This window comes from Vitis riparia, chromosome 16, assembly GCF_004353265.1.
Source record: "Vitis riparia cultivar Riparia Gloire de Montpellier isolate 1030 chromosome 16, EGFV_Vit.rip_1.0, whole genome shotgun sequence".
NCBI classification, from domain to species: domain Eukaryota; kingdom Viridiplantae; phylum Streptophyta; class Magnoliopsida; order Vitales; family Vitaceae; genus Vitis; species Vitis riparia.
The window spans coordinates 17,078,025-17,102,642 of NC_048446.1; the positions used below are offsets into that span (position 1 = coordinate 17,078,025).

Below are 24,618 nucleotides of genomic sequence, written 5' to 3' on the forward strand. Positions count from 1 at the left end.
GTGCTTAAAGTAAAATTCTAATAATGTGTTTTAACTCAACAATTTAACAATAATTAAATTTATATTCAACTTAAATCATCAAATAAAAGACATTAAGTTTTACAAACTCAACTTGAGAATCTTAACTCAGGTTTAAAACTTATATTAAGAATATTTTCATTTCATAGTTGATATCTTAGCTTAAATTTTTAATAGGTTTGGATTCATACACTTCCACCAGCTCTCAATCCACTAGCAGCTGGTAGGCTGATAAAGTCATAGATGGTGGCCGAGACTTGTTCAACGATCTCATGCTGATTTAAATTATATCAGATGGTTTTTGAATGCTCTTTGGGGTGGAGGGGGGAAGTGACAAATTCAGCATCAGCCGACCGGCTGCAAATTAATTCATCAACTTAAGAAATTTTTGTGTAGAACACATTTTCACATTTTAAACTTATGAGAAGGAGAAACCACACATTTCTATAATTAAACATATTTATTTAAGTTTTTTAAATAAAATAATAAGGAAAATAATTCATAACTTTTTCACTTTTAGTTGACTGCAAAGATGATAAAGTCAGTGACTCAGTGTCTTCTGAAAGGATTGCTAGACTAGAAGAAAGGAAAACTAAATGAATAAAAAATAAAAAATATTGAAATCATTTTCACCAAAGGAAGATTTTTCTATTCAAATTACTCAAGTCCGAATTATATGGAGTCCAATTTTTCTGGAAATTTGTATGAAAACTTCACTGAAATAGGGACTATAAAAAAGGCTGCAAAACAAACAAAAAAAGAGTATAATTCTTAAATTATTTTTAATTATTTGAAAAATAAAATTCTATTTAGGAGTTTAAATATGAAAAAAAAAAAATGCTATTTGATTAAAAGAGCTTTCTCAGCTCCAAAAGTGACTTCTGGAATAGGACATATGAAAGGTAATATTTTCCTTGCAGTAGACGTGACCCTTGTTGCTGTGGTGGCCATCTTATTTAATTTATATGTACTATAGACCCAACCTGGTTTCCATATTTTTCAAATGAATAGTCCGCGTCACTTTTAAGGCTTGAGTTGGATAAGATTTTTTTGGAAAGAAAAGAAAATTCTTACATGGGGTTTTCAAGCAGAACTCAAACTAAATCAGCACGGGAAAAAGAATATGTTGGAAAATTTTCTCACTTGCATGTCTAAACAAAACTCAAATCCATTATTTCTTTCATTTTGATAACATACACAAGGATAAACAATGATTTTAACTTGAGGTCTCTAAAAAAGTCCCCCAACAACGATAAATAACAAATAATAAATTCTAAGTAAAGATGATTTCATGGTGATATATCTTTACTACCAATATTTGATTAATAGAACATGGCTCGTGAATCGTTTTTCCTATCATTTCACTTAGTTTGAATCCATTTGAACGCTATGTAGCACAACAGTCTCAATGGTCAAGCCTGGCCCAAAGCCAAACAAAACACCCCAATCCAGTCCTTCACCTGTGGTTGTCTTTCCTTCCTTGAGCGATTTCTTTCTCATTTCATCCAAAATAAACAAGACACATGCACTTGACATGTTCCCATATTCACTTAGAATATGTCTTGTTGCTTTGAGTTTTTGTTTATCTAAACTGAGTTTTGCTTCAACCGCATCAAGAATAGCTGGGCCACCTGGGTGAGCAATCCAAAATAGGGAATTCCAATCACTAATACCAATTGGGTCAAAAGCCTTAGTCAAACACTTCTCTATGTTTTCAGATATCAAACTAGGCACATTAGGCCACAATTGAAAGGTGAGACCCACTTCACGTAAGTTGCCGGCAATAGCACCTGCTGAATTTGGAATAAATGTTTGTGCTGCTGAAACAAGCTGGAAGAGTGGTCGTTCAATCGAGATATCAGGATCTGATCCAATGATTACAGCTGCTGACCCATCACCAAAAAGGGCTTGGCCAACTAAAGAGTCCAAAGCATCTTCAGAAGGACCACGAAATGTAACAACAGTGATCTCAGAGCATACCACAAGAACTCGTGCTCCTGCATTATTCTCCGCAAGATCCTTGGCAGTTCGAAGGACAGTTCCACCTGCATAGCACCCTTGATGGTACAACATCACTCTTCTGACAGATGTTTCAAGGCCTAGGAGATTAGCAAGTTTATAATCTGCACCAGGCATTTCTACACCTGAGGTGGTACAAAATACAAGGTGGGTGATCTTCGATTTAGGCTGACCCCACTCTTTAAGAGCCTTCAATGCTGCTTCCTTGCCAAGCTTGGGCACCTCAGCAGTGATAATCTCTTGGCGGATGTTAAGAGATGGAGCCATATAAGCACCAATGTTTGGGTGCTCCTCAAGCATTTCTTCGGTCAAATGAATGTAACGCTTCTTGATCATGGATTTATCACCTGTATATAAATTAAACAGGAGTAATATGTGAGCTCAAGGCATTCATTGTTCAAGATGATCAACATCGTTCAAGTGAGTGTAAAAAAATTCGTCTTAGTACAATATAAAAGCTTATTCTGCTCATACCATCGCGCACAGATGCATTGAATTAATTTAAAACGAGTACACAGGATGTTCAAATTGTACTTACAGATGCGGTTGAACTTCTTCTTGAGCTCGGTCATGTGCTCGCTCTTAGTGACCCGAAAATAGTAATCGGCGAAATCAGACTGGTACAGACAGTTGTCCGGGGTAGCTGTGCCAATGGCTAGAACGGTGGCCGGACCCTTGGCACGCTGAGCATTTCTAATTTCCTCCACAGACGCCATTGATTAGTGTGTGATGACTACTGAAATCGAAGCTTCAAATTTGAAGAAGGAAAGAGAAATGAAATTTTAGGAGCTTGCTTGGAGCTGGCTGGCCAAAGTGTTGTCTTGAGGTTGGTATTTATAATCACCACAAATGCTTTGTCTCACCAACTCTCATCCACTTGTATGTATGTGGGTGTGCATTTGAATAATCCAGTGACATGGGGTTTGATTTCCAACTTGGTAGGCTTCCGTTTCCATTATTTTATTTTTCTTTTTGTCTTTCTTCTTCCTTTATAACTCTTTTCTATTTGTCTTCAGCTCATGTAAGTAGTTGGAAGCTTTCCCTTTTTGACTCCAAGTTGGTAGTGTCCATGTGGGCCCCAAGTACAATAATTAATACTTGGCCATTGAGTTGGGATTCTTGACTTGCCGGGACAAAGACCCATATTTATCACATGCTGGGCTAGCAGCTGCCGGCTGGACCAAGCTAAAGATCGATATTAATACAGAATTTTAGAAAATCTATAATGACGTAGATTATATATTCAAGTCATAAATTAATAATTTATTGATAAAAATGACACTTTCAAATTAATTTTTAATTTCCTACATTTTGAATGAAAGTTGTTTTAGTGTATAATTTTTTAGGCCATATAATACCTATTTGAATTTTCCTTTTTAAATTATGATTTTTCACCAATCATGATTTTAAAAGAATTATGAAAATCAGATCAAATATGTAGTCCAAGGAGGATACACTAATTACTGAGCTGTAATTATGGAGAATCTTCGGCGATGATGGCCTTTGTCACAATCAAAGATCCATTTAAAAAAAAAAATTCAAAATTTATAAAAATATTTAAAAAAAACTTCAATAAATTATAAAATAAATAATAATACAAATATTAAAGTTACTTTATTAAAAAAATTTACAATAGTACTTGAAATAAGTTTATTTCATTTATTACTAAAATAATGATCTATGTAGTTTAAATGTATTTAAAGATATAAAAGAAATTATGATATATGTATAATTATTATTATTTGTTTGAAAAAAATATATATTTTATTTATTTATTATATAAAGGGATATAAAAAAATATTAATTTATTAAGAAAATTACCATGATTGCTTTTATATTTTCAATAATGAGTCAAATGAAATTTAAAAATAAGATAATTAAAATTAATCTATTTACTAAAATTAAATTAGTATATATGAAACCTAAGTGCATATGGGCCTTCATGTAGAGATGGCAATGGGGCGGGTTTTTTCGGGTACCCGCCCCTAATGGGACGGGGTTTAATTTTAATAAACGGGTTTGGGACGGGTATGAGATTTTTTTTAAAATCAGGGGCGGGTTCGGGTTTTGCCCCATCCCGCCCCGCCCCGCACTAATTATATATAAAATTAATTTTAAAATTAAATTTAATTTAAAATTTAAAATTAATTTAATTTAAAATTTAATTTTACTATTTTTAATATATAGATAATAATAAAAAATTTAATAAAATAAGTTATAAAAATATAATAATTTTATTATTTATAAAATATATTTATTTTAATGTAATTAAAAAATTTAAAAGTAATTTAAAAAAAATTAAAAAAAAAAAAGTTAAACGAGGCGGGGATGGGAATTGTTTTTAATAAACGGGGTGGGGTTGGGATGGGGGTAATCCGTCCCGAACCCGCCCCGTTGCCATTTCTACCTCCCTGCTTGGTGAGGGCCATACTAATGACCCCTTTCCCTTTTATGCCTTAAAAATAGAGTTTAGGTGTTGTGCCAATGTGATACCATGGAAATCCTGGAAAAAAAAAAAAAAAAACAGTGATATTATTCCAAAATTCACCTCTCCACCAATTATCTCTTCCTTGTATCATAATCGTCATAGTCAATATACTTAAAAAGATTTGATATTTCAATGACTTTTTGTGATATTTTAATCTATGATCACACTACATTATTTCTTATTGATATTTAGATTGAATTGAGACAATGTAGGAGTATTAACTTGATTAGATCAGGAGTTTTATAATGAGCAATACTTTGTTGATGTCATTTATAAATTAATAAGTTGGATCATCTCTCTTATTCATACATAATATTCACATACATTTACCTATATATTATTTTGGGTTAATTATGAACTCAAGATCTAAAGTAAAGAAAGAGATAGAAAGAATTTGTTTAGAAGCATTTGAGAATACACTTGCTATATCATTTGAAAGTCAATAGAACGGGCCTTATGTGTTGGTAATTTTGACTCAAATTTTTTATTTTTTTATTTTTACTAAAGTCAATATTCATAGAGTTTAGGTTTTAGATAAATTATCCTTATAACATTGAGTAGGATTCGGAAACTTATTGTTTAGGATTAATCTATACAACTCTATAGATATGTGGTTTTATATAGGATTTCAAGAGAGTGAAAAAGTAAACGAAAAATGAACAAAGATAGACAACATGTGTATCAGAGTTTGGGTAGAAATAGGTTGAGAGAGTTTGGTTGTGTATTTTTTAACTTTATTAATAAATTTGATTCCTCTTTCCCATAGATGTAGGTGATTATGTAGAACCATGCAAATCTTTTGACTTTTCTATTTCACTTTATGTTTCTTAGTGTGTTTGGGTGTTGTGATTTCCTAACAAGTGGTACAAGAGTCATGTTGTGAAGATCATGGGAAAATTATTTAGAAAATGATGTTTGACATAATGTATGATATTGAGTACTTTGATGGAAAGAATAATTTTAGTATCTAGCATGGTACTATTAGAGATAGTTTGGTGCAACAATGACTTCTCAAAGTGTTACTAGGTAAGAAACTAGAGAACATGATGAATGAAAAATGAGAAGAATTAGATGTAAGAGTGGTAGCCGCTATTCATTTAAGTTTGACTCATAAAATAAAATATATTGTTTTGAATAAGAAATATCCTTCTCAATTAAGGGAGAAGTTAGAGAAAATTGATATATCAAAATCCCTTAACAAATAGACTATATTTGAAGAAACAATTATATAAGCGAATATGGATTAAAGAACTGATGTTCATATTTATATAAATAAATTTAATAAGTTTATGACCCATTTGTTGAGTGTAAAGGTCAATATTAATGAGAAACTATTATTTTATTGGCATCCCTACCAAGATCATCTAAGACATTGGTGAGTATGCTTTTTAGTTGGAAAGACAATGTTTACTATGGATGAGGTGTTAACTGCTTGTTTAGAGACAAAAATTATTAAGTAGTAAGTAGTTTGTTTCATACTAAACAAGCTCTTATGATGAAGTCTAAATCAAATTGTGATAGGAGTAAATCATGAAGGAGATATTAAGATAGGAGAGTTGATCATTTCCAATCACACTACTAGAGGAATGTAGAGGGTTATTATTTCCATAAAAGGGATGTATCACGAGGTATTGTGAAAAAATGACAAAGCACCTAGAAGAAAAGAAAATATTGAATTTCAAGAGGCTTTGAAATCTACTAATATTGTTGATTAAAAGTTTAATAAGTAAGGTGATGTTCTTTCTATTATAGTTGATGAAAGTTTTTGTAATTCTTGGATTTTAGATTCTTGATGTTCATTTCATATGGGCCCATATAAGAAGTGGTTTGATACCTATTAGGAATGTAATGCTAGTATTGTTTAAATAGAAATTAGTTCAAGCTCTAAAACCATTAGGATTGGTACTAGGAAAGTGAAGTTGTTTGATAGTGTTGTAATGACATTATCTAATGTTAAGCATGTTCTAAAGTTCAGGAGGGAGTTGAATTTCTTTGACAGCTCCAAGCATTGTGGGTTATAACTTTTCTACAAAAAACGATATTATAAATATTAATAAAGATGTTTTGATAGTTATAAAAAGAAAAAAAGGTGAAACATTTTATACACTTAGACTGGAAATACATTGTTAGTTGGAGTTGTGATGGTGGAATAATGTCATGAAGAGTTTTATGATAAAGAAGTTATTGGACTAGATTTAGAAAAAAATGTGACAAGATGTTAGTATTAGAAGAAAACACAATGATAAGATGATCAAGACTCCATTTTCAACTAAAGGCTTATTGGCACAAAGATGAGACTAATTGCAAAACAAATGAAGTTATGAAGAAGGCAAGGGTGGTATCTTGAGTTAAGCTCAACAAAAGTTTGAACTTGACACATTTATTCTAATTGTGTAGTGGTAGCACATTACTCATTGAGGGTGCAAAGGTAGGTACCAAAGAGAGATAAACCTGTCTTATATTTCTTAATTTCATATCCTAAAATCAGATTAACTGCATGCAAAACTTTTTAGGCTTTTCTAAATCCTATGCACAATAGAAAAATTGCAATTTTAAACATTAATAGGATTCAAAATGTTCATTAGAAAATATCACTTGAGATTCGGACATTCTGAAATCTAATCCATACAATAAAGATGAAAATAAAAGTTGTTGGAGGTCTCGAATATACCTAAGATATTTTGTTTGATGGCTCTTCCTTAATCCTGGTGCACAACTGGTTGAGAAAAAGTGAGGATGTAGGCTATGACTCTCACTCTAGATGGTGGAAGATGACTCACTTATTAAAAAAGATAGACCCCTAAGGGGTATTTATAAGGTTCTCCAACTCAACTTAAGTGACTTGAGGCCATTAAGGGCTTGGGTCACTTAATCTATCTCAAAACAGGTCATAATTGATTAATTAACCTAATATAATCATCTAATTAATCAGTTATCCAATTCTAAAAACTTTGTTCACTAACCTCTATGCAACTTTGTATAATTTTCAAAACACCCTAATGTCCAAAAATAAACCTAGAGTCAATCTAATCGTCATAAACCATGCCAACAAGGTATATGAGTTTGAGAATGGACCATTAAGGCCCATAGGATAATACTAGCTCTTGTAAAATCCAATTTTGGAGTTGATTCAACATTCCACTATAAATAATCAATTGCATTCCAGTACCCTATATAAATAACAACGAGACACTAAGTGCTCTGGTTTGTGACTTGCTATCTATTGCATTTAGTTTTTCCATGAACCGATGTTCGTAGTCTAACAAAGTTATCAGTCTTTCAAAAGTACCTCACTATCCTTAAGTTACAAATCCTCCTATTGTGTATTCAGCTAACATATCTTAGCTCTCTAAGAGCTTATGTCAAGTTGCACTTAAGGAACTATTATGACCATAGTTTACATGAACACACCTCCTAAGGATTATCTAAGGGGACACTTTGTCTCAATCTTATGGGATATCATGGTGTCTCTATTGAGAATAACTATTACTATCGGTTTCCATCAATAGTGACCTAATCCATAAGGAATATATGATCAACTTACGATCTCACCCGTAGGTCAAAGTCAATGCTAACTTTAAGCTCAATATTCTCTCAAGGTTGAGAGACAACACAATGAAGCAACATAAGGAAGTCATGACTACTTGATAGTCTTAAGTCATGACATAACATAGGTCTTGTCCAATGTGTAACTATACACACTAGCACACTAATCATAGGAAGCTTATTATTTAGGATTAGCCTATAAACTCTATAAATGTATGGTTTTATGTAAGAAAATTGTTTGGGAGAGGTCATTTATTTTTTATGGATAAATTACTTTTATAACAAAGTATATTAGTCGATTTGCAATGGTTTAAATCCATCACAATAATACTCTTTTGTCAACGGATATTAGTATTGCAATTATTGTTGATAAAATAATTACATGTATAAGCAATGGGTAATTTAATTTACAATGGAGTAGGTGTCTTAGAAATTCGTAACAACTGAAATCCATTAAAAAAGTAAACTTAGGTGGGTTGACAAAACTCAATATATATATATATATATATATATATATATATATATATATATATATGGTAGTGAACAATTTATGAGTTTGAAAATGAATGAAGGAATTTATATTCATATAAATAAATTTAATAAGTGTATAACCTATTTATTGAGCATAAAGGTCAATAGTGAGGAGGAAGATGCAATTATTATTTTATTGGCATCCGTATAAAAAAAAAATGAGACATTGGTGATCACGCTTTTGATTGGAAAGAAAATGTTTATTGTGGATGAGGTGTCAATTGCTCGTCTAGAAATAAAAATCTATAAGAAACCAAGTAGCTAGTTCATTTCATATTGAATAAGTTCTTATTGTGAAGTCTGAATCACATCGTGGTAGGAGTAAATCATAAGAGAGATATTAAGATAGAGGAATTGATCATTTTCAATCAGACTATTAGGGGGATGTGGAGTGTTATTATTTCCACAAAAAAAAAAAAAAACATGTCATAAGGTATCGTGAAGAAATGACAAAGCAACAAGAGGAAAAGAAAATTCCTGAATCTCAAGAAACTTCAAAATCTATTAATATTACTGATAAAAAGTTTGATAAGGTAATGTTTTTATTATTATAGGTGATGAAAATTTTTATGACTTTTAGATTTTAGATTCTTGGCCCATATAAGGAGTTGTTTGATACCTATAAGGAATGCAATGCTACTACAACTTTAATAAGAAATTGTTCAAGCTCCAAAATCATTAGGATTGGTACTATAAAAGTGATGATGTTAAATGGTATTGTAAGGACATTGACTAATGTTAAACATGTTCTAAAGTTAAGAAAGATTTTAATTTTTTTGGGAACTCTAAGAATTATGGGTTATACTTTTTCTACAAAGAACAATATTATGAACATTAATAAAGGGGCTTTGATAGCTATAAAAAGGAAAAAGATGAAACATTTTTAAAACATTGATTGGGAAGACAATGTTAGGTGGAGTTATGGTGATGGAGCAACCATGAAGAGTTTTATCCTAAAGAAATTATTAGATTAGATTTAGAAGAACATGACAAGATGTTGATATAAGATTAAAAAAATTAAAAAAAAAAACACTAAGGCAAGATGATCAAGACTCTATTTTCAAGTAAAGGTACTTATAGGCATAAAGATGAGACTAATTGGAAAAAAAAATGAAGTTATAAAGAAGATAAAGACGATTTCTCAAGACAAGTTCAATGAGCATTTGAAAGGAGAGATAAATATACATATAGATTGAGAGAATTTGAGTCAAGGTAAAGATTTTGGTAATTTTGAATCAAATTATTTATTGTTTATTTTTAGGAAAGTCAATATTTGTAGAGTTTATGGTTGAGTAAATTACCTTTCTAAGTTTGACTAAGATTTGAAAACTTATCCTTTAGGGTTAGCATATAGGACTCTATCCATACGTGGCTTTACATAGGATTTCTTGACAGATGGAAAAGAAATGAATGAAGAGTGAAGAGAAATAGGAAAATAGTGCATTGGGTTTTGGGTAGAGAGAGGTTGATACAGTTTGAGTCTATATTTTTTAAGTTTATTAATAAATTCAATCTCCTTCTATAATAGACATAGGCGATTAGGTTGAACCAAATAAATTGTTTCTCTTCTCTAATTTATTTTATTTTTCCAATTGTATTTAGGTGTTGTTATTTTTTCATTCTAAAGTTTATTATAAAATTGATCTCCTTATATTGCGGACATGGGCAATTAGGTCAAACCATGTAAATCTTTTATCTTCTCTAATTTATTTTATTTTTCCTATTGTATTTGAGTGTTGTGATTTTCCTAACAACTTTGCCTATCTTTCTTCACTTTTTGTTCTCTTTTTGACCTCTCTTTTGAAATCCTATGAAAAAAACCATATATTAATAAAGTCTTATAGATTAACCCTTAATGATAAGTTTTTGAATCCTTGTCAAACTTAAAAAGCCAATTTACTCAAACATTAACTCTACAAATATTGAATTTCCTCAAATTAAAAAATAAATAATTTGAGTCAAATTTACCAACAATCTCGACCTTGACTCAAGTTCTCTCATTCTACATGTAAGGTTATCTTTTTTTGTTACCCACATTTACACTCCCTTATGAGTGAAACTATAAGCTTGAGATACATTTATTGCCAGTTCACCCATTGTCCCAACGTATGATTTTGTGAGTTTTAGACCCATTAGGTCCAAGGGCTTCCTCATAGCCTAAAACCAATTGTGCTATTCTATTTTGTTTGTGGGGCAAATAAGTTTGCATACTTACTCAATAAGCTTTGTGATTCGTACATAAAAAGGATGGATTTAACCAGTATTCAAAAGGAAATTGTTTTGATATTGAATTGGTGTAAAAATATATTCATAAACACCGAGAAAATGGGGCTTCCTTGTTCTATTCATTTCGTTTAACCTAAATGAGGTTAGTAAAATAAAATAAACTAGAGAAGAAAAGATTTACATGGTTTGGCCTAATTGCTTATATCCACTACACAGAGAGATCAAATTTATTAATAAACTTCATAAATACAAACTCAAACTCTCTAAACCTCCCTTTACTATAAACCTAATACACTCTTTGCCTAACTTTCTTAACTCTTTGTTAACTTTTCCACTCTCTTGAAATCATATGTAAAACTACATATTTATAGAGCTTTATGGTTTAAACCTAAATCAATAGTTTCATAATCATAGTCAAACTTAAAAAGGTAATTTTTTAAAATACAAACTCTATAAATTGTCTTTACTAAAAATACAGAATAAATTATTTGAGGTAACTTCCAAAAACCTCAATATTGACTCAAATTCTTTCAATCTTACATAATTAATGAGAATAAACATGTATCAAGTTCAAAATTTTGTCAAACTAGACTCGAGAAACTATTTTTCTCTTTTTTGATAACTTTATTCCTTTTTCAATTAGTATCATCCTTATGCTAATGAGTACTCTTATTTGAAAATAGAATTTTGATCATCTTGTTCCACTTTTCTACTTTGACAACTTCTTTAACACTAGGAAAATACTCTCTATGGTGTGGCTTCACTCTCATAGCTTCACCTAAAATTGTCTTCTCAATTAAGGTGTATAAATATTTCACATTTTTCTTTTGCGTTGTTAGGATTGAGCCCAAAAAAACATGATATGATATAATAGATTGAGATTCATTTATAAATTTTTTATCTATGTTTCTTGTTTTCTCATTTATTATCCTATTTGCATTAATTAGTTACCAATTTGAGTATACACACCCACGTCACTTGTATTGTACATAGTTTGGGAGCATTAGGAGTTACACAGAAGATCCAAGTCATGGGTTCCTTACAAAGTGATGAGCTGTCCATAGTAGGTTAATGGATTTGGGCAATCTATTTGAGACTGTATTGCACTACCTCCTAATTGGGGGGATGATTTGTTCTAGTCATCGGGATGGTTTTCCATGGTAAGTGCACTATTATATGTAATACGCACTGGACAAGACTTATGGCGAATCATGATGTAAGTCATGGGTTCTTTGAAAAGTGATGAGTTGTCCATAGTTGGTTAATAGATTTGAGAAATCTATTTTGAAATTGTAGTGCACTACCTCCTAATTGGGGAAATGACTTGTACTGGTCATCGGGATGGTTCTCCCATGGCGAGTGCACTATTGTATGTGATGTACACTGGACAAGACTTATGGTAAATCATGACATAAGGCTATTAGTTATCATGATTCACTTGTTAGGATTGAGCCTTTAAAAGCAAGAAATATTGTAACAAAGTTAGACTTTACTATCCCTAGGTTATCCCTTTTATGCATTGACATTGATTTGAACATTTAACTCATATCTCTTATATTGTACATGACTTGGGTGTATTAGGAGTTGGATAAAGGATACAAGTCATTAGATTCATGTAAATAGATAAGTTGTCCATAGTCAATTTATGGATTTTGGCAATCCAATAGAGACTGTAGTGCATTACCTCCTAATTTGAGGGATGGTTTATCTTAACCATCAAAACTAATTTCCCATAGTGAGTGCAGTAGTGTATACTGGACAAGACATACGATGAATCATGACATAAGACTATCTATTGTCATGATTTACTAAGCTACTATATTGTGTAGACTCTCAACCTTGTGAGGATATTGAAACTATGTTAAAATCAACAAGAGACTTTAACTTATGAGTGAAATCCTAAAGTAGTCATATATCTTTATAAATTGAGTTATTCTTGATGGAGGCCAGTGATAATACGTATTCTCAATAAATGCATCATGATATCTCATGAAATTGACACAATGTGTCCCCTTAGATGATCCAAAGGACATGTGATTATGAAATCTATAATGTCGCAATAATTCCTTAAGTGAAATTTAACATATGTTCTTTATGAGTTAGAATACATCAATTGATAATATAATAAGTGAGAGTTTTGACTTAAGGATTATAGAGATAATCTTGATAGGTGATAGGTGATAACACTACCTTATTAGATTACAGATACCAATTCATGAGGAGTCAACATGCAGTGGATGGTAGGTCATGGACCCAAGCTTCGTCTCATTGTTATTTACATAAGGTACTAGAATACAGTTAATTCTTTTTAGTGGAATGTTGAATCAACTTCAAAATTAGATTTTGAGGGAGCCAATACTTCTATGGGTTCCAATGGTCCCCACTCTGAGCTCATATACCATGATGACACAATTTATGAAGGTTGAAGCTCTAAGTTCACTCTTATACATAAGAGTGTTTTAGTAATTATGCACGGTAACACAAAGGATAGTGAAAAAGGTCTCTAGATTGGTCTAATTGACTAACTAGAAAGCCCTATGTGGTTAGTTAATAAATTAGGACTTGTTTTGGATTAGATTAAGTGACTCAAGCCTCGATGGGCACAAGTCACTTAAGCTTAATGGCTAACCCTATAAATACCCTTTTAAGGATTACAGTTTCCTAATGACTTTCAATTAGTCATTTTACACCTCCAAAGAGAGAGAGAGAGAGAGATAGTCAAAGTTTTTTCTTTTCCATTACCCATACTTTGAAGTGACAAAATCATGGTTTGAGTCATCAAGTAGAAGATCTTAGGTGTACAAGACCTTTAGACTTCTTCTTATCCACATGGAATTGATCTAGGAATATCTAAGTTAGGGTATGAGTTTTTCTTTTTCATCTCTAGATCTTTATCTTAATATGGTTTTTGTAGCCATATGTTTTCCCTTTTGGTAGATTTAGAGAAGCCTTAGGATAATTTACATGCACTTTACAATATTCAAGTTTAGAGAATGGAGAAATCCAGATTTCCCAACATCATTAAACTACTATATTGCATGGACTTTCAACCTTGAGAGGATATTGAGTTTGTGCTAAAGTCAATAAAAGGCTTTAATCTATGAGTGAGACCTTGGGGTGGTCACATGTCCCTATGAATTGAGTCACTATTGATGGAGGTTGGCAACAATAGGTGTTGTAAATAAAGACACCATGATATCTTATAGGTTTGAGACATTGTGTCCATTTGGGTAATCCAAAGGACATGTGATCTAGAAGACTATGACCATAGTATTTCTTTTAGTAGAAATTTCACATATGCCCATTGGAGCTAGAGTACGTTAATTGATCACATAATAAATGAGATCTATAACTCAAATATTAGAGAGGTAATTTTAATAGGTGATAGCACTACCTTGTTAGATTATAAACACCAATTCATAGGGAATCTACATGTAGTGGATAATAAGTCATAGACCCAAGCTTTGTCTCATTGTTATTTACATAGGGTATTGAACTGTAGTTGATTCTCTATAACGGGATGCTAAATCAACTTCATAATTTGATTTTAAAGGAGCAAGTACTCTTATGGGTCCTAGTGGTCCCCACTCTAAGCTCATATACCATGATGACAAGGTTTACGAGTGTTGGATCGACTCTCGATTCACTCTTGTGCATAAGAGCGTTTTGATAATTACATAAGGTTGCATAGGGGGTGGTGAATAAGGTTTCTAGATTAGGCTAATTAATTAATTAGATGATCTTGTGTGATTAATTAATCAATTAGGACCCCTTTTGGGCTACATTAAGTAACCTAAGCTTATGTGGTTTAACTCACTTAAGCTTAGTAGGGAAACCATATAAATATCCCCTTTAGGGGTTAAGGTTTCATAATCACTTTTCAAAAAGTCATCTTTCATTTTTTGAGAGAGAGAGAAAGGTACGAGACTTTCAAAGTTTTCAAGCATCTTCTTCACCGCATAGATTTGATTTGGGAACATCCAAATCTAGACAGTTTTTTAAAGCTTTGTTATTCCATATCCTTATATATCCTTATGTACTATTATTATTATTATTATTATTATTATTATTACTACTATTATTATTATTATTATTATTATTATTTATTTATTTATTTTTGCTTCATTGCTAGGATATAGAAGCCCTAGGGAAAGTTTCATATACTTAACCTAAGTTTAGGTTAGGGTTAAAAATATATGGGGTTTCCTACAATTGGTATCAGAGCCTTAGGTTAGTAAACAACATAATATAAGCTTTCTAGGGTATGCTAATGGTTGTTTTACCTGGATTTTTGTTTATCCCATGCCCTTAGGGATTTTTCTTAAAGAAAAATAAATTTCATGAGAAGTATTTTCCATTGTTATTTTTCTAAAACTGGTTGTTAAAAGTCATATTGTTATTTCTTTTTGAGACTATCCACTTGGTTTGGATAGGTGGTTCTCCAATCTCTTCCCCCTAAGAGAAAGATAATGACACCTCTAGTGATAGTGGTCCTCCTGGCTCTTTTCCCCGAAGAGAAGGACAAAACTACCTAGTCTTTAGGCTCTCCCCTTTAAGAGAAGAAAGACTTTTGTGGATATAGATAGTTCAAGGATAAAAGAATAAAAGAGCAATTCTTTTAGCATAGGAGTCCTGGTTTAAGAAATAAATAACGGTTTTAGAAAATGTCATGATAAAGAGTTTATTTTAAGAAAGGTTACCAAAATTGAGATAGAACCTAGGATGACGTTGTAATGATGGGAGTCCAAAAGAATTAAAGGTAAACGGAGTAAAACCTAGCATGGTGTCACAATGACGAGCGTCCAAAGAAACTAAGGATAAACTAAGATAAAAACTAGGATGATGTCAAAATGATAAGAGTCCAAAGTAGCTAAGAATAAGCTCATATAGAACTTTGGATGACGTTGTAATGATGAGAATTTAAATGAACTAAGGATAAACTGAGATAAAATCGAGGATGACATCGTAATCATGAGAGACCAAAGGAGCTAAGCATACACTTAGATAGAACCTAGGATGGCATCACAATGATAGGAGTTCAAAGGAACTATGGATAAACTGAGATAGAACCTATGATGATCTTGCAATGATGAGAATCCAAGGGAACCAAGGAAAAACTGAGATAGAACCTAGGATAATGTCACAATGGTAGGAGTCCAAATGAACTAAGGGCAAATTGAGATAGAGTCTAGGATGACGTGGAAATGATGGGAGTCCAAAGGAGCTAAGAATAAACTTAGATACAACTAGGATGGAGTCATAATGATGGGCATCCAAAGGAACTAAGCATAAATTGAGATAAAGCCTAGGATGGCATCACAAATAGAACGTAAGATGGTGTCACAATGATAGGGATACAAAGGAAATAAGGATGAATTGAGATAAAACCTAAGATAACATCATAATAATTAGAGTCTAAAGGAACTAAGCATAAATAAAGATAGAACCTAGGATGGTGTCACAATGATGGGAATCCAAAGGAGCTAAGTATAAACTTAGATAGAACCTAGGACGACGTTGCAATGACAAGAATCAAAAGGAACTAAGGATAAACTAAGAAAGAACCTAGGATTGCGTCACAATGACAAGAGTCCAAAGGAGTTAAGAATAAACTTAGGTAGAACCTAGGATGATGTTGTAATGACAAGAGTGAAAAGGAATTAAGGATAAACTAATATAGAACCTAGGATGGTGCAGCAATGATAAGAATCCAAGGGAACCAAGGATAAATTGATATAGAATCTAGAATGACATTGTAATGAAGAAGGCCAAAGGAACTGAGGAGAAATTGAGATAGAACTTAGAATGACATCACAATGATCGGAGTTTGAGGAAACTAAAGATAAATAGGGATTGAATATATTTTAACATTGTTAAAGCATTTTACTATAATTTTTTAAATATAATTATGAAAAAAAAACTTAATTAAAAAAAGTTTATTAAAAGAAAAATGTTAATTTCACTGACATTTATCTAATTATTGAATGTCAAAAATCATATGAATATATGAGAAAAATGAAAAAAAAAATAAATAAATGTAATTACCGTTATTACTCAAATTTATGATTAAAAGTGTTGCGGATTATAAAATTTTTACAACTTTTTTAAAACATTTATTTAGTAAGTCTAATAGTAAATTTATTGGAAGCTCTAAAATTCAATTCACTATTTTTGTCAAAAACCTAGATCTAATTTACAGTCACAAAATTATCCTAAAGTCTCACCTGCAGCCATAGCCCTAGCACAGGAAACCTTTTATTTTATTTTATTTTATTTTTAAATATATATATATATATATATATATATATATATATTAAAATAAACTCCTCATTCCAAATAAAATAAATCTTTAGAAATATTCACAGGCCCCTCAAGGGCACAGCAGGAGCCGGCATGAACCAGGTTCAACGTCCACCATATTCTTCTAATCCAAGCCAACCAATCAAGTCCAGCCATGTTATCCACCCACCAACCTTCGCACTTGGCAACTGTTGCCAAGTTATCCACTGCTCTTACATGGGCCCACTTCTCAAGCGTGTCTATCATCTGTACCTTACACGTTAACTTTGCTGAGATGGCAGAGGACGTGATCTTCGCATATTATAATAATGGCAGATTGTGGATGGCGGCGGAGACTTGTTCAATGATCTCATGCTGATTTTGAATGCTCTGTTTGGTGGAGGGTGAAAGTAACAAATTCAGCACCAGCCGCCAGCTGCAAGCCCGATCGTCCATTTCGTCTTTTAAGGAAATTAATTCATCAACTTTAAGAATTTTTGTGTAGATTTTAAACTCATGAGAAGGACACATTTCTGTAATTACAGCAATGTCTTTAGCGGAAGTTTAGATAAAATTATGTTTTTAGTCTTAATTATAAAGCAAAATTTGAATTTTTTTTTAATCAAGAAGTTGTCGGATTTTTGTATTCTGAAATTTGTTTGTTTATTTGTTTTATTTAAAAAAAAATTGTCGGATTTTCGTATAATGAATATAGAATTAGTCTTGCATATGTCTCAGTCTAATAGGACTTATGAAAGGTAATATTTTTCTTACAGCATTTTCAGGTAAGGGTGATGGTGCAGCTATAGACCTCACCCATGTTGTGGTGGTGGCTATCTTTTTTAACTTATATGAACTGTAGAGTACCCCACCTGAATTCCACTCATTTTACATATTTTTCAAATTAGCAGCATATGTTGAAAATTTTCTTGTATGCTTAACAAAAACTCGGATATATTCTTCCTTCATTTTGATAACATACACAAGAATAAACAATGACTTTAACTTGAGGTCTTTGAGGAGGTCCTCCAACAATCGTAAAATAACAATTCAATATCTTTACTACCTTTTATTTGATTAATAAAACATGACTCATGAATAACTTTTCCCATCATTTCACCTAGTTTGAATCTGTACCAACGCTATGGAGCACAACGGTCTCAATGGTTAGGCCTGGCCCAAAGCCAAACAAGACACCCCAATCCAATCCTTCACCTGTCGTCGTTTTGCCTTCCTTGAGCGATTTCTTTCTCATCTCGTCCAAAATAAATAAGACACATGCACTTGACATGTTCCCATATTCACTTAGAATATGCCTTGTTGCTTTGAGTTTTTGTTTATCTAAACCGACTTTTGCTTCAACTGCGTCGAGAATAGCTGGGCCACCTGGATGAGCAATCCAGAATAAGGAATTCCAATCACTAATACCAATTGGATCAAAAGCCTTAGTCAAACAATTCTCAATGTTTTCAGAGATCAAGGTAGGCACATTAGGCCACAAATGAAAGGTGAGACCCACTTCACGTAAGTTGCCTGCAATAGCACCTGCTGAATTAGGAATAAATGTTTGGGCTGCTGAAACAAGTTGAAAGAGTGGTCGTTCAATCGAGGTATCTGGATCAGATCCAACGATTACAGCTGCAGACCCATCACCAAAAAGGGCTTGGCCAACTAAAGAGTCCAAAGCATCTTCGGAAGGACCACGAAATGTAACAACAGTGATCTCAGAGCACACCACAAGAACTCGTGCTCCTGCATTATTCTCTGCAAGATCCTTAGCGGTTCGAAGGACAGTTCCACCCGCATAGCACCCTTGATGGTACAACATCACTCTTCTGACAGATGGTTCGAGGCCTAAAAGATTAGCGAGTTTATAATCTGCACCAGGCATTTCTACACCTGAGGTGGTACAAAATACAAGGTGGGTGATCTTCGATTTAGGCTGACCCCACTCTTTAAGAGCCTTCAATGCGGCTTCCTTACCAAGCTTGGGTACCTCAGCAGTGATAATCTCTTGGCGTATGTTAAGAGATGGAGCCATATAAGCACCAATGTTTGGGTGCTCCTCAAGCATTTCTTCGGTCAAATGAATGTAACGCTTCTTGATCATGGATTTGTCACCTGTATATAAATTAAATAACAATAATATGTAAGCTCAAGGCACACTAGTGAAACAGAATCAATTCAATGGGTAGATTGATTGTTCAAGATGATCAAACATTGTTCAACTGAGGGTAAAAAGATTCATCTTAATAGAATATAAAAGCTTATTTTTTATTGCATCAATTAATAACGTGATCCCATGCATTATACCATGTGATTCAAAGAGCACCTGCTCATACCATCACTCATAGATGCGTTGTATTAATTTAAAATGAGTACACAGAAAGCTTGAAAAAGATGTTTCAGTGGTCGTAGGGGAATCATATGTATATGAAGGATGTTAAAATTATACTTACAAATGCGGTTGAACTTCTTCTTGAGCTCGGTCATGTGCTCGCTTTTAGTGACCCGAAAATAGTAATCAGCGAAATCAGACTGGTACAGACAGTTGTCCGGGGTAGCTGTGCCAATGGCTAGAACGGTGGCCGGACCCTTGGCACGCTGAGCATTTCTAATTTCCTCTACAGACGCCATGGATAGTGTGTGATGACTACTGAAATGGAAGCTTCAAAGTTGAAGAAGGAAAGAGAAATGAAATTTTAGGAGCACAAGTGCTTGGAGCTGTCTGGCCAAAGTTGTGTCTTGAGGTTGGTATTTATAATCACCACAAATGCTGTCTCACCAACTCTCATCCACTTCCATGTAGGTAGGCGTGCATTTGAATAATCCAGTGCCATGGGGTTTGATTTCCAACTTGGTAGGCTTCGGTTTTCATTCTTTATTTTATTTTTCTGTCTTTCTTCTTCCTCTAAAACTCTTTTGGTCTTTTTAACCCACGTAAGGCGGTTGGAAGCTTACCCTTTTTGACTCCAAGTTGGTAGCATCACTTTCATATCCCCCGAGTACTATTTGACAAAAGACCCAAAATTTTCACGTGCTGGGCCAGCTGCTGCCGGCTGGACCAAGCCGATGATCAATATTAATGCAGAACGTTAGGAAACCTGTAATATTTCAAGTCATAAATATAGATGTTGAATAAATAAATTTATTGTTTAACAACAATGAAGGTAAAAATTAGTTGCTATTAACGAACATAAATATTCGTTAATTAATGAGGATATTTGTTACGAAAAATATTTTTAAAAGCTTTTATATTTGTTATTATTTAGTTTTTTTTTTTTTTTTTGGTTTTTGTTTATAAATCCTTAATTTGGATTGTTATAACAGATTTTATTACTCCTATCAATCAAAAGAAATCCCTCAAGCATTGGTTGTTATGACACTAAATGAAGAAGGTGATCCCAACTTCTATGCTGACTTAGGAGCCACAAGCCACACACTAAGCAATCCTGATAAGATATCCAAAGTTGTTCCATATGAAGAAAATGATAATTTTTTTCTCCTTTGTGTGCGCGTGTGTGTGTTGGGAATGGAGAATCCTAAAGGATTTCCCATATTGATGATGCTAAATTTAAAACTGGACATGGAAACTAAGATCTTAAGAAAGACTTAGTTGTTCTAGAGATCAAGAAAAATATGTTACTCATTGGATAACTTACATATGATAATTTTTACATAGCCTAATATACCAAAATATACTAATTTTATGTCTCCTAAGCCTTTTAATATATCCAAATAAAAAAATAAAATATTAAAATGGAAAGAATTGAAGTAAGAGCGATAAGTACTATTTGTTTAAGTCTGACTCTTGAAATAAAACACAATGTTTTGAATGAGAAATCTCCTTGTGATTCATTGGAGAAGCTAGAAAAAATTTAAATGTAAAAATCTCTAAAAAATAGGTTATATTCGAAGAAACAACTATTTGAATTGAAGATGGATGAAGAATAGATGGTAGGGATCATATAAATGAATTTAATAAGCGCATCGCCCAATTATTAAGTGTAGAGGTTAAGATTAATGAGGACGACTAACATATTATTTTTATCGGTATCCCTACCAAAATAATATGAGACAATGGTAACTATGCTCTTAGTTGGAAAGATGATGTTAATAGTGGATAAGCCATCAATTGCTCTTTTAGAGACAAAAAATTATTAAGTAGCCAAGTAGTTCATCTCATGCAGAACAAGCTCTTGTGATGAATTTTAAATCACATCGTGGTAAGAGCAAGTCACGATAGAGATATTATGATAGAAGAGATTATCATTCCTAAATCACACTTCTGAACTGATATGGAAATTTATTACTACCCAAGAAAAGGACATATTAAAAGGCACTATGAAGAATTGACAAAGCACGTAGAAACAATGAAAAATCTTGAATCCCATGAGACTCTACTAATATTGTTGATGAAATTTTTGTGGGCTCTTGGATTTTTGGTTTTGGTGTTCTTTTCATATGTGCCCATATAAGGAGTGGTTTGATATCTATAATGAATGTGATGCTAGTACTATTTGAATGGATAATGAATCAAGCTCTAAATTGATTGGGATTGACACCATGATAGTGAAGATGTTTGATTGTGTTGTGAGGATATCATCTAATGTTAAGCATGCATGTTCCTAATTTAAGGAGTATAATTTTTTGGGGGGCTTTGGGCTCTTTGGGATATAATTTTTCAGCAAATAACTAAGTAAAAGAATTAATCAAGGTACTTTGATATCTATGAAAGAGAAAAAGGTCAAATATTTATACACCTTGCTTGAGAAGATAATTTTAGGTGAAGCCACACCATGAAGAGTATTTTGCTAGTGATAAAGAAGTTATCAAAGTAGAAGAGTGCAACAAGATGATCAAGACTCCATTTTCAACTAAGGGTACTCAATGGCATAAGGATGATACTAATTGCAAAAGGAATGAAGTTATATATATATATATATATATATATATATATATAAGTTTCTCGAGTCTAGTTTGACGAGAATTTGAACTTGATACATGTTATTATCATTAATTATGGAAGATTGAGAGAATTTGAGTCAAGGTGGAGGTTTATGGAAGTTGGTTCAAATAATTTGTTCTTTAATTTTAGGATAGTAAAATATTTATAGAGTTTGTATTTTAGTAAATTACCCTTTTAAGTTTGACTAGGATTAGGAAACTATTAATTTAGATTTAAACCATAGGGCTTTGTAAATATGTGGTTTTATATATAATTTCAAGAGAGAGTGAAAAGGTAACAAAGAGTTAGGAGAATTAGGCAAAGAGTGTCTTAGGTTTTGGGTAGATAGAGGTTGACGGTGTTTGAGTTTGTATTTATGAAGTTTATTAATAAATTTAATCTCCTTGTGGAGTGGACGTAGGCAATTAGGCCAAACTATGTAAATCTTTTCTCTTCTCTAATTTAATTTTTTTACCAACTTCATTTGGGTCAAACAAAAGGAATACAACAAGGAAGCCCCATTTCCTTGGTTTTTATGAATATATTTTTACACTAATTCAATATCAAAATGGTTTCCTTTCAAATGTTGCTTAAATCCATCCTTTTATGTAGGAATCACAAAGCTTATCTATTAAGTATGCAAGCCCATTAATGAAATTCAAGAAGGAATAGCACAATTGGTTTTAGGTTATGATGAAACCCTTGGACCTAATGGACCTGAAACTCGCAAAAAGCATACATTGAGATAGTGGATGAATTGGCAATAGATACATCTCAAACTAACGGTTCTACCCATAAGGGGTGTAAAGGCGGGTATCAAAGAAAGATAACCTTACATGTGGATTGCGATAACTTGAGTCAAAGTGAATATTGTTGGAAATTTTGACTCAAATTATTTATTTTTTAATTTTAGGAGAGTCAATATTTGTAGAGTTTATGTTTGAGTAAAATCAATTTTTAAGTTTGGCAAGGATTCAAGAGCTTATCATTTAGGTTAGCCTTTAGGACTTCATAAATATGTGGTTTTTTTCATAGGATTTCAAGAGAGAGTTCGAAAAGTGAATGGAAAGTGAAGAGAAATAGGGAAAGTTGTTGGGAAAATCGCAATACCCAAATACAATAGGAAAAATAAAATAAATTAGAAAAGATAAGAGATTTACATGGTTCGACCTAATCATCTAGGTCTACTATAAAGGAAGATCAAATATATAATAAAATTAAAAATGGAAAAATCACAACACCTAAATACACACAGGAAAAATAAAATAAATTAGAGAAAATGCATAAGAGAGCAATTCTTTTAGCATAGGAGTCCTGGTTGAAGAAATAAAAAACGGTTTTAGAAAATCTCATGATAAAGAGTTTATTTTAATAAAGGTTACCAAAATTGAGATAGAACCTAGGATGGCGTTGTAATGATGGGAGTGTAAACTGAGTAAAACCTAGCTTGGTGTCACAATGACGAGCGTCCAAAGAAACTAAGGATAAACTAAGATAAAAACTAGGATGGTGTCGAAATGACAAGAGTCCAAAGTAGCTAAGAATAAGCTCAGATAGAACTTAAGATAACGTTGTAATGATGTGAATTCAAAGGAACTAAGGATAATCTGAGATAAAACCGAGGATGACATCGTAATCATGGGAGTGCAAAGGAGCTAAGCATACACTTAGAAAGAACCTAGGATGGCATCACAATGATATGAATTCAATGGAACTATGGATAAACTGGGATAGAACCTATGATGATCTCACAATGATGAGAATCCAAGGGAACCAAGGAAAAACTGAGATAGAACCTAGGATGATGTCACAATGACAGGAGTCCAAATGAACTAAGGACAAATTGAGATAGAGTCTAGGATGACATGGAAATGATGGGAGTCCAAAGGAGCTAAGAATAAACTTAGATAGAACTAGGATGGAGTCATAATGACGGGCATCCAAAGAAACTAAGCATAAATTGAGATAAAGCCTAGGATGGCATCATAAATAGAACATAAGATGGTGTCACAATTGTAAGGAATCAAGTTGAATTCCCAACTTATGAGAAACAAAAATAGAGAAAACACACGCCAAAGAAAAACAATCACACGCACAAGACAATATTTAAGTGGTTCGACAATTTGCCTTCGTCCACAGAGCTGCAGGGATATCACTATTATCAGGGAAGAATACAGAGTACAACCTATGGCTACAATCTTTTCTCTCTATATATAACACAACAACCACACCACACTAAAAAACCCTAATTACAAAATGTGGTTCCACAATGGGCTAAACGGGTCTATCGGCCCAAGCCTTCACTCCATGGACTAAGCCTCAATAAATCTCCCATAAAAAAACCATGCAATATTATTCGGGTCGGGTCATAAACAGGATCAAACAAAACTAGGCTCCACAATGCCCAACTGTGCCCTAAATGTATGTTGTTCATGGTTTTATCTCTAGAATCTCTTCACTTCGCATGTTGTGCGTGACTTTTATATGGAGAATCATTAGTGTTGTTGTCTCTATTGAATACCTGATTGTGAACCCTAAAAAAAAACCTCCCCCAAAAATCCTA

The 24,618-nt window shown here is 32.6% G+C and overlaps 2 protein-coding genes across 2 annotated transcripts; both read right to left on the reverse strand.

Moving 5' to 3' along the window:
* Nucleotides 1–1,168: 1,168 nt before the first annotated feature.
* Nucleotides 1,169–2,854, reverse strand: LOC117932869 (stilbene synthase 4-like). Its single transcript, XM_034854168.1, has 2 exons — nt 2,576–2,854; nt 1,169–2,384 (listed from the first exon to the last, which is right to left on the reverse strand). Exons 1-2 carry the CDS (start codon nt 2,751–2,753, stop codon nt 1,384–1,386), a joined length of 1,179 nt encoding a protein of 392 aa, XP_034710059.1. The 5' UTR covers nt 2,754–2,854; the 3' UTR covers nt 1,169–1,383.
* Nucleotides 2,855–18,044: 15,190 nt separating this feature from the next.
* On the reverse strand, nt 18,045–19,828 carry LOC117934063 (stilbene synthase 4-like). Its single transcript, XM_034855662.1, has 2 exons — nt 19,567–19,828; nt 18,045–19,228 (listed from the first exon to the last, which is right to left on the reverse strand). The coding sequence occupies exons 1-2, from the start codon at nt 19,742–19,744 to the stop codon at nt 18,228–18,230; spliced, it is 1,179 nt and encodes a 392-aa protein (XP_034711553.1). The 5' UTR covers nt 19,745–19,828; the 3' UTR covers nt 18,045–18,227.
* Between the last annotated feature and the right edge of the window lie 4,790 nt (nt 19,829–24,618).

Coding starts and splice junctions, on each gene's coding strand:
- LOC117934063 (XM_034855662.1), bottom strand. CDS start 19,744: ATGGCGTCTGTAGAGGAAATTAGAAATGCTCAGCGTGCCAAGGGTCCG. Junction 19,229..19,566: donor GAAGAAGTTCAACCGCATTT/GTAAGTATAATT, acceptor ATTTATATACAG/GTGACAAATCCATGATCAAG.
- LOC117932869 (XM_034854168.1), bottom strand. CDS start 2,753: ATGGCGTCTGTGGAGGAAATTAGAAATGCTCAGCGTGCCAAGGGTCCG. Junction 2,385..2,575: donor GAAGAAGTTCAACCGCATCT/GTAAGTACAATT, acceptor ATTTATATACAG/GTGATAAATCCATGATCAAG.